At 41.3% G+C, this 10,636-nt stretch overlaps 1 protein-coding gene across 3 annotated transcripts; it reads right to left on the bottom strand.

Moving 5' to 3' along the window:
- Nucleotides 1-467: 467 nt before the first annotated feature.
- On the bottom strand, nucleotides 468-10,175 carry zgc:158398 (uncharacterized protein LOC568894 homolog). Of its 3 annotated transcripts, none has more exons than XM_024417675.2 (7): nucleotides 9,710-10,175; nucleotides 9,428-9,590; nucleotides 7,137-7,401; nucleotides 6,862-6,970; nucleotides 6,542-6,692; nucleotides 2,513-2,653; nucleotides 468-2,371 (listed from the first exon to the last, which is right to left on the bottom strand). In XM_024417675.2, exons 1-7 carry the CDS (start codon nucleotides 9,724-9,726, stop codon nucleotides 2,351-2,353), a joined length of 867 nt encoding a protein of 288 aa, XP_024273443.1. In that variant the 5' UTR covers nucleotides 9,727-10,175; the 3' UTR covers nucleotides 468-2,350. The 3 variants fall into 3 exon arrangements, with proteins under 3 accessions (XP_024273443.1, XP_024273444.1, XP_024273445.1); XM_024417676.2 differs by having other exon boundaries at nucleotides 2,618-2,653; XM_024417677.2 differs by lacking the exon at nucleotides 2,513-2,653.
- Nucleotides 10,176-10,636: the final 461 nt, after the last annotated feature.

The raw sequence follows: 10,636 nt of genomic DNA, 5'->3' as shown, positions 1-10,636 counted from the left end.
GGGAAATAACTAAATCACGCATGACACATTCTCAGTATTCAAAACTAGAATGTCTAATATGCAAAAAGCATATCAACATGACAAGCATTTCCACCCCTTTCCCACAGTGAATAATAAAATGCTGTGCCCTTGTGCATTATTTCTTTATTGTATGGCCTTTTACCTTGCAGTGATTAAACTTGGAGACGTAACCAAATGGGTACTGCAGCCTAGAGCATGTGATGACGATGTAAAGCATTGCACAATGACAGTCACACCAAATTTAACCTTTGGGTACTCTCAAATGTTTTAATTATATGCACAAACTTTCTGTTTCCTACTATTTCTGTCATGTTAAATATTAGCCACTAGTATTGACTGAAGTAGCTCAGGGCTGGTGAAAACTTCCCTAAACTTCCCTACATACATTGTGAAATATCAGTGTTTTGAAAACTAAGCATGGGTTCTGAAAAGGAGATAAATATCCATACATTTGAACGGCTATCTTTTATTGATCTCCATTCTGAAAGCATTCTCCATAGGTTATTATGTTGTGCCAATCAAATTGAAATTAAACAGGTACAAATTAAAGATAGATAAATTAACAGAATAAAATATTTAACTGATCAAGTTGATTGGCCACCCAGTGGGTGTGTTTTCTGGTATTGAATTATATTTATTCAGTGCATGCAAGAGAGCTACAACCACAAACTGTGCATGAGGTAAGTCTGAATACCAAATACTGAAGTGCATAAATCAAAATGTGTAAAAGGCATTCCTTCCATAAGTCTGAATCGGCCCTTATGTGACTACCATTGAAGAGCTAGGGTGAAAATAATGGTTCACCTCTACTGCTGGGATCCCATCCATGGATCAATAGCCACATGGTCAACAATATGATCAGGTTGGCAGGGTCTCAGTCCAGTACTACAGACCCATTAAGGTCATGATGTCTGTATGATGGAATCCTACATCTTCCAGTATTCCATTGACATAAACCAACCATTTTGTGATAGATCTGCATCTACAGTGAGCTTCAAAAGTATTGGAACAGTGAATTATTTGTTTTGGCTATGTACTCAAGCAGTTTGGAATTGAAATAATACAATGACTGAGGTTAAATGGCAGACTGTCAGCTTTAATTTGAGGGTATTCTCCATATCAGGTGAACCGTTTGGAAATTACAGCACTTTTTGTGCATAGTCCCATTTTAGGGACCAAAAGTATTGGGTCAAATTCACTTACTGTATATGTGTATTAAAGTAGTCAAAAGTTTAGTATTTGGTCCCATATTCCTAGCACGCAATGATTATATCAAGCTTGTGACTAGAAACCTGTTGGATGCATGTGTGGTTTTTGTTGCATTTCAGATTATTTTGCACACAAAATATCATACCCCCAAGACATGCTAACCTCTCACCTCAAGGGAGAGGTTAGCATGTCTTGGGGGTATGATATTTTGTGCGCAAAATAATCTGAAATGCAACAAAAACCACATGCATCCAACAGGTTTATTGTTATTGTAATGGTGAGAGGTTAGCATGTTAGTATTTTTTGTAGGGGGGGTATGATATTCACAATTCATTCAAGACTATCTGTAATCATGGTAGCATCCACATTAATGTAGATGTGTTTAGAAACATATTCTATTCTTATTTACAATAAGTGACTCAAATGACAATACATGATTTACCATTGTTTTCTATCGGACATAAAATAACAAGCTTGATGTAATCATTGCATGCTAGGAATTTGGGACCAAATACTAAACTTGACTACTTTAGTACATAAGTGAATTTGTCCCAATACTTCTGGTCCCCTAAAATGGGGGGACTATGTACAAAATGTGCTGTAATACATTAAACTGTGCAAGATTCAACACAAGTGAACTTTGTATAAGTGATAAGAGGGGGAAGACAGTACTGGAATCAAGGTGCAGGATGAATAGATGGTTTTTCAGCCTGCTGCAGAAGATGGGCAGTGGTGGGGAGGACGCTCCAGAGAGAGGAGCTGGACTGGGATGAACAGCTGCAGGCGGCCCAGATGGATGGAAGTGCCAAGAGGCCCGACTAGATTAAAACCACTTTAGGATGTGGCAACGTGTTTAAATAAAATGTAAATATTTAATAACGTGCCCATTCACCCTGCAGTCATAACATGACAGAGTAGAACATCAGAAGTCTACCAAAGGGCAATGTTTGTGGACAGAGCATGGGTTGAGATCAACAACAGCAGCTACGCAGTTTGAAATGAGATGCTCCATCAAACTCTGACCCCAACAGCAGAAGCAGCAGACTCTCAGAAAGTCCTTTATTCGAATCATCCGCCTTCTTTCTTCCTTCTCCAGCTGCATGCTGTGGTGGAGACTGGTTTAGGAGTCAATCAGTGGCTCCTGTCACGGGGGGAAGCAGTGATAACGTCTTGAGTTAAATAACACTCACATAAACAACATGCCACTTAGATTGCAGAGCTGTAAATACTTCAACCCACGAACTGTATATTAGTTATATTATTATTAAATCAGAAACCTAACCCTTTGCAGTTCCAGGCCGTTGCTGTGGTAACGCCGTACGTGTGAGTGTGTGAGACTGGCGGAGAAGCATAGCAGCACACACACCCCCAGCAGACACACACTCACCTGGATCAGATGCCTACTCGCCAGACCCAGCTCCTTCTGCAGAGTTACACACAAGTTTAGAGGGACTGACCTAGGGCAGTGTGTGTGTGTACCTTTGACAGCATGTGTTTGTATCTCAGGGATTATTGAAAGACCGAACCATCAACTTTTTCTTCAAATATTTTTCTTAATATTAACATTTGAAATATACATTTTTATACAACAAAGTATCAGCTATCACACCATGTAAAGGAACAACCCAATTACATTGTTTTTCTTCCATAAAATGCACCTAACTGGATTTATCAATTCCATCAGCCACCATAAAAGGCTATTTGTTATTTAATTGTGAAACACGTGTTTTAAAGTTGTTGTTTGTTTCATTCTAACAGATTATTCTAATACACACCGAACACTTGTCGGTTTTCATCAATGATCTCTTTGTACTTTCCCTCGATCCTGACTAATCTTCCAGTCCCTGCCGCTGAAAAACATTGCCACAGCGTGATGCTGTCACCACCATGCTTCACAGTAGGGATGGAACCAGGTTTCCTACAGACGTGGCTCTTGGCATTCAGGCCAAAGAGTTTAATCTTGGTTTCATCAGGCCAGAGAATGTTGTTTCTCATGGTGCAAGAGTCCTTTAGGTGTCTTTTGGCAAACTCCGTCAGGCCACTCCACCATAAAGCCCTGATTGGTAGAGTGCTGCAGAGATGGTTGTCCTTCTGGACGGTTCTCCCATCTCCACAGAGGAATTCTGGAGCCCTGTCAGAGTGACCATTGGGTTCTCGGTCACCTGACCACGGCCCTTCTTCCCCGATTGCTCAGTTTGGCTGGGCAGCCAGCTCTAGGAAGAGTCTTAGTGATTCTTAACTTTTTCCATTTAAGAATGATGGAGGCCACTGTGTTCTTGGGGACCTTCAATGCTGCAGACATTTTGTTGGTACCCTTCCCCAGATCTGTGCGTCGACACAATCCTGTCTCTGGGTTTTCCGAACAATTCCTTCGACCTCATGGCTTAGTTTTTTCTCTGACATGCACTGTTAACTGTGGGACCTTATATAGACAGGTGTGTGCTTTCCAAATCATGTCCAATCAATTGAATTTACCACAGGTGGACTCCAATGAAGTTGTAGAAACATCAAGGATGATCATTGGAAACAGGATGCGCCTGAGCTCAATTTCGGGTCTGAATACTTCTGTAAATAAGGTAGTTTAAAAAAAATATATATACATTTGCAAACATTTCTAAAAACCTGTTTTTTGGTTTGTCATTATGGGGTATTGTGTGTGTATATCGAGGGGGAAAAACTATTAAATACATTTTACAATAAGGCTGTAACGTGACAAAATGTGGAAAAAGTCCAGGGGTCTGAATACTTTCCAAATGCACCATATGCCCTCCCAAGCCCACCCATAGCTGCACCCCTGCCCAGTCATGTGAAATCCATAGATTAGGGCCTTATTTATTTATTTCAATTGACTGATTTCCTTATACAGTGGCAAGAAAAAGCATGTGAACCCTTTGGAATTACCTGCACTTCTGCATAAATTGGTCAACAAATTTGATCTGATCTTCATCTAAGTCAACAAAAGACAAACAGTGTGTTTAAACAAATTATTGTATTTATCTTGTCTATATTGAATACATTATTTAAACATTTACAGTGTAGGCTGGGAAAAGCATGTGAACCCCTAGGCCAGGCATTCTCAAACTGGGGTACTTGCAATGCCGTCGGGGGTACGCCAAATAAAAATGTGATTCACATTTACATTTCTTTTCTCTTCCCATTTTCAAACAGTCCATTTATATTTTCGAACGGGGCAATACATTTGGGTGAGGTTTTTTTCCTCGCCTGAGTAGCCTCATTTCACTGCCAAAAATAAAATTAAACCATCTAGTGTTCAGCGAAATAACAACCATGTCAAATACAGGTAGCCTAGTCAAATAATTAACATCCAATCACATTAACCGTTAATCTATAGCAGGAATTCCACTAACCGTCCGTATGTAGCCAAACGTAGCTGCTGCTCATGTAGGTATCTGTACTGATGGTGCAAAAGCCATGACAGAGAGACATAGTGGAGGTAATGCACGTGCAAGCAATTGCTCCCGACGGAGGTTCTTGGCTGCCAAAGGAATGCCTGACAGCTTGAAAGACATTTTGGACAGTGAAAATGGCTAACTTTGTTACAGCAAGGCCCCTGAACTCTTGTGTATTTTCTGCACTATGCAATATGGGCAGCGACCATGTAACGCTTTTACAACAGACAGAAGTGTGCTGGTTATCAAAGGGGAAAGTTGACACTTTTTTTTTTTTAAATTGAGAGACGAGCTTAAAGTTCTCTTTACTGACTATAATTTCCACTTGTCTGACCGCTTGCATGATAACGAGTTTCTCACACAACTGGCCTATCTGGGTGATGTTTTTTCTCACCTGAATGATCTGAATCTAGGATTACAGGGACTCTCCGCAACTATATTCAATGTGCGGGACAAAATTGAGGCGATGATTAAGAAGTTGGAGCTTTTCTTTTTCTGCATTAACAAGGACAACACAGGTCTTTCCATCATTATGATTTTTTTGTATGCAAATGAACTCATGCTTACGGACCATGTCAAATATGATACAGCGAAGCACCTGAGTAAGTTGGGTGCGCAATTCCGCAGGTACTTTCCCGAAACGGATGACATAAACAACTGGATTCATTATCCCTTTCATGCCCTGCCTCCAGTCTACTTACCGATATCTGAACAAGAGAGCCTCATCGAAATCGCAACAAGCAGTTCTGTGAAAATGTTATTTTATCAGAACCCACTGCCAGATTTCTGGATTGGGCTGCGCTCAGAGTATCCTGCCTTGGCAAATCACGCTGTTAAGACACTGATGCCCTTTGCAACCATGTACCTATGTGAGAGTGGATTTTCGGCTCTCATTAGCATGAAAACTAAATACAGGCACAGACTGTGGAAAATGATTTAAGACTCTCTCCAATACAACCCAACATTGCAGAGTTATGTGCATCCAATCAAGCACACCCTTCTCATTAACCTGTGGTGAGTTATTTGTTCATCGAAAATTGTGAATAAGGTTTAATATGTATGATGGTCAAATATAGAGCAGAATTATTGTTTATTATTATATTATTATTTGTGCCCTGGTCCTATAAGAGCTTTTTGTCACTTCCCACGAGTATAAGAGCTCTTTGTCACTTTCCACGAGCCGGGTTGTGACAAACTCACACTCATTCTTATGTTTACTGGGATACCCATGGGGCGGCGCATAATGGGTCCAGCGTCATCCGGGTTAGAGGAGGGTTTGGCCGGCAGAGCTGTCCTTGTCCCATCACGCTCTAGCAACTCCTGTGGTGGGCCGGGCGCAATGCACGCTGACACGGTCACCAGGTGTACAGTGTTTTCTCCGAGACATTGGTGCGGCTGGCTTCCGGGTTAAGCGGGCATTGTGTCAAGAAGCAGTGCAGCTTGGCTGAGTTGTGTTTCGGAGGATGCAAATATAAAATAAATGATAATAACATCCGGAGACATCATGCTTCTCATGGTATAGCTGGCCCTGCTAATTTTGGATTCATTTATGATTTTAGATAAATCTGATGCTGATCCTGACAAATTTGATAGGAATCACAGTTTTGAGAGAAATATTCCTTAAAGTCAGAGGTGGCTATTGCAAGAAACTAGATGTGATCATTTCTCTGAAAATATGTGGAAAATTACAAAAACAAATCTTTCCATAATAAAATTCCCCTATATGTATTTAAGATCAAATTAGATTAATTTTTTCAACTATTAAAATGAAATTTCCCTGTCAGACAAAGATTGTCCTGACTTTCAAGAATCCCTGACCTGTAAGCATGGCGGTGTGTAGGTTGTGACTCAACTGAAATTTTAGAGCATGGCTGTGAGTGTGGGGTCGTGTGTACATGTACCTGCGTTAGCATGGCGGTGAGTGTAGGATCAGGTGTGTACTGTAGACTGTAGCAAGACTGTGACGTTGAGGGCTTCTGGCTGCTTATCTCCATTGCAATCGCTCTGACAGGAGAGGATGTCCCTTCATTGGCAGGGCACACAGGTGGCAGCCTGGACATACATACACACACACGTTACAGAAGACACTATACTTTACGCAGAGACACTCCAGAGAAGATAAGGCAGAAGTGCCATCTAGGTACTCTGTGCAGAGCTGTATGCAACAGGTGAATGAACCAGTATATGGAAGACTAGGTATGTATGTGTGTGTGTGACTCACAGGACTGGAGGTAGGATGTGTGTAGGTGCGCTAACGCTAAGGCAGGCGTGCGAGTTGCCCCCCACAGATGGAGAGGAGAACATCAGTGTCACGTTTACAGCCTCGTTACCTGAGCAGACCGAGACAATTTCAACTTTTACTGCTGCTACTGTATAGTTATTTCACCATGGCACATAATTCTAATTTATGTATTATTAAGCTTGGTTTCATCATATAAAACCAATTAAGCATAACATGAAATGTGCACCATTTGCCTATAAAGGACAGAAACTGACCTGTGAGTCCCAGCTGACTGGCCAATAACGTTCCATGGAGGCAAAGGTCAATCAGGGATTGGATGTTTGAGCTGTCCATCACGGCCAGTGGCACCCAAAGGGACAACTGTGTGATGGATGGTGGGCTCTGGGTGGTGTTCAGCAATACTGTTCCACATACCTCCTCTTTCACAAATGGAGGAGAGGAAACCATCTCCATTGCTGTACCATTGGCTCTCGCACACAACTGGAGGCTGGCCAACGACGACAGGAAGTGGTTCCAGTCCTTTGAAAGAAAATATGCATTTCCATTTCTCTGTACATCTAAAGTGGTCTGCACTCATCTAGCCCTTAAAGGATTTTTTGGCCTGCATTGAGGTGCATTGAGCAGACAGCTGAGCCAAAATCCAAAAGCTGTGCTCTGCAACACCTAGTAGTGTCACACTTTTGCCCCAGCTAACACAACTGACTCCAATAATCAACTAGTCATGATCTTCAGTTTAGAATGCAATTCCTTTAAATCAGCTGTGTTTGCTAGGGATGGGGGAAAATTGTCACACGTATCAGGCCCCCCGAGGACTGGAATTGCCCAGGCCTGCTCTACTGTATGGACAAAAGTATAGGAACAACAAGGTAAAGAGGCAGTTCCCCAACCTCCGGCATAATGGTATAAGTTACCATGAATATTGTTCTTCGCCTATTGGTCTGTGTGTTGCATCTGTGGTTTGTCAAGATTGGGCAAGCGGTGAGTGTGGCATAACTGTGTGTTAGAGTTGGGCAGGCATTGTGTGTAGTGTGTATGGCTGGGAAGTATACTATATTATTTTACTATAGACCGGTATTGATGCATGGACCAGTTTGGGTTTTTACTTTACCTTTTAAAACAGCACTTCAATGTTTAGATTGTTAAATGTGATACGCAACTCTGGCACGTGTAATGTGTGTTTTTATAGTTTACTCTGTTTGCTACTTGCAAGTCGTCTCTCTCGCTTCCCACACCAAGCCCTGCCCACTGTCACTCAAGGTGAGCAGTTGTTGCTCGACCATGAGTGACGAGCACTTCACTTGCCGTTCACTTTGCAGTCTGCATGGTCAGCCGCAAAAAGATGTTGGGTGACAATGAAGCTGCTTTCTATAATTACACTATTTGTTTGTGTATCTTAATGTATACAAACAGCTTTCTTTTCTTAGCAAGTTGTGGCTAAAACAAATCATGTTAGCCACTAATGTTAATCGCTAGCTAATCGCAAAGAGAGAATACTCATCATTGTATCTGTGACAGTGCCATTGAAGAAATCTAAATTTTGAAGTAGTCCATTTTCTTCTTCACGATTGGCTGATCCCTCCTGACGACCCGGTTGGACATGAAGTCGGAGGTCCCACCCAGTTGACTACATTAAAATGGTGGAAGCCCTCAATGGTGCTGCCCATGCTAATATGGCCTTTTGGCCACTGGAGGCCTCTATCATTCTCTATGGCTAAATGTAATCAGTCAGAGCAAACATAGCTTGCTAATATACAGCCTGATACCAGTGCTGGGGTAGGCCTAGATCAATATGTTGTTTGTGCAACGGTATCTTCTAAATCAGCGAGGAATAGGCAAAGCATGAATATATTAGCTAACTACATGAAGTGAATATCATAGAGATAGATACAGACGAGTCCTTTATATCTGTACCATTAGTCTGTGACAGCATGGGCAGCGCCATTGAGGCTACAACCCATAGGAATCCCTACCAGTTGACTACTTTAAAATGGTGGAAGCCCTCAATGGCGCTGCCCATGCTAAAATGGCCTGTTGGCTCCTAGAGGCCTCTATCATTCTCTATGGAGAATACACATGTACTGTAACATCGTATAGGGTCCCCTAAAAAACACGGACAATCAATTTGGTTCTGACCCTGTCAAAATAATGACTCCCCGGCTTATTCCTTTGTTGTCATTTCAAACAGCAATGTATTCAAAATGCTGCCCACTATATTCTAATTGTTGAACTACAACAATAATTTCCATGATTTCAACAGCACCAATAAACTGTTCTAGGCCTAGATTTTTGGCCAATATCTATCATACAGCCCTACTTAGCACTACCTGACATAGTGTAGAAATTATAACAAAAGTGCAGGAAATGTATAAATCAAACAGAATGGTGAATGCCCCATTGAAAACACATAATTAATGTATTACCACTCTAGGGTCGTGAATATATCACTTTTATTATTCAAAAACATGACATACCATCAAATGTGAAAAATATCATAATATGATATTTTGGCCATATCACCAAGCCCAAACTGTAATGTATGTTGTACCTGCGTATCTGGATTTGGCAGGCGGTGTGTGTGCGTGTATGACCCGAGGCTTAGGAAGGTGAGGGCAAGGGTCAGCACACAGAGGAAGAAGGTGACCCCAGGAGGATGCTGGGAAACATAGTCCCTTAGATTAGCAACTGGCTGCCAGGAACCCATCACACACCTGTAACACACACAACAGAGTGCTGATATAAAAATAACTGACGACAACACAGGATTCTGGCAAACATTCCATAAGCCATTGCATTCGCCACAAAACGATTTAGCAACAACATACGTTACCTGGCTTGTGGGATCATCACACAGACAGGTCCACAGGGGTGACTTAGGTTTAGTCCAACGTCGAGCCGTTCTCTGCAATGCTACCTCGCGTTGCTTGCAATGTCAAGACAACGGAATTTACCAGTCAAAGTACAACTTTTGTAGCTGTCGTTGCTTTTCTTAATAGCAAAAGCCAAGCGCCTAGCTAGCTATACAGTTCCGTACAATCTACAACTCGCTAACGTTACTATAGTTAAACCGGTTCGGTAGAAAGTTAATCAGCTAGCAAGCCGCTTTTGTTTAATGCAAACTAAATCATTATTTTCCTAAGCTAGCTACATCTAAAGTATGCAGATCACATGAGAAAACTAGCTAGTACAAACAAAGCAAGTTAGTTCGTTACATTTCTAACCTATGTCTGAGAATTTGGACCATATTGTTTTGAAAGACAAACTAGTATTCTGCCAGCAGCACAAACAATGACGTCAATTTGTATGGTAATGATGAATCCTTCAAAATAAAAATCCGCACATTATATTCTTCACATGCTTCGTAAACAAACAGGTTAAGATTAACAGTGAAATGCGTATTTACGGGCACTTCCCAACAATGCAGGGGGGATGGGGGAGAGAGAAAAAGAAGAGTACAACACATAAAATAAAATAAATTACAATGACTTGGCTATATACATGGGGTACCAGTACCGAATCGGCGTGCAGAGGTAAGAGGTAATTGAGGTAGATGTATACACTGAACAAAAATATAAACACAACATGCAACAATTTCAAAGATTTTACTTAATTCTAGTTCATGTAAGGAAATCAGTCAATTGAAATACATTCATTAGGCCCAAATATATGGATTTCACATGACTGGGAATAAAGATATACATCTGTTGGTCACTTATACCTTAAAAAGGTAGGTGATAGGATCAGAAAACCAGTCAGT

This window comes from Oncorhynchus tshawytscha, linkage group LG04 (genome assembly GCF_018296145.1).
Source record: "Oncorhynchus tshawytscha isolate Ot180627B linkage group LG04, Otsh_v2.0, whole genome shotgun sequence".
In the NCBI taxonomy this organism is placed as follows: Eukaryota; Metazoa; Chordata; class Actinopteri; order Salmoniformes; family Salmonidae; genus Oncorhynchus; species Oncorhynchus tshawytscha.
The sequence above is the reverse complement of the archived record's forward strand: the minus strand, read 5'-3'. Positions and strand labels throughout refer to the sequence as shown.

Excerpts from the sequence above, each read along its gene's own strand:
- zgc:158398 (XM_024417675.2), bottom strand. Across the intron at positions 6,971-7,136 it reads CAGTCAGCTGGGACTCACAG|GTAACGAGGCTGTAAACGTG; the intron begins GTCAGTTTCTGT and ends CGGTCTGCTCAG. Across the intron at positions 2,372-2,512 it reads ACGGCCTGGAACTGCAAAGG|GAGCCACTGATTGACTCCTA; the intron begins GTTAGGTTTCTG and ends CCCCCGTGACAG.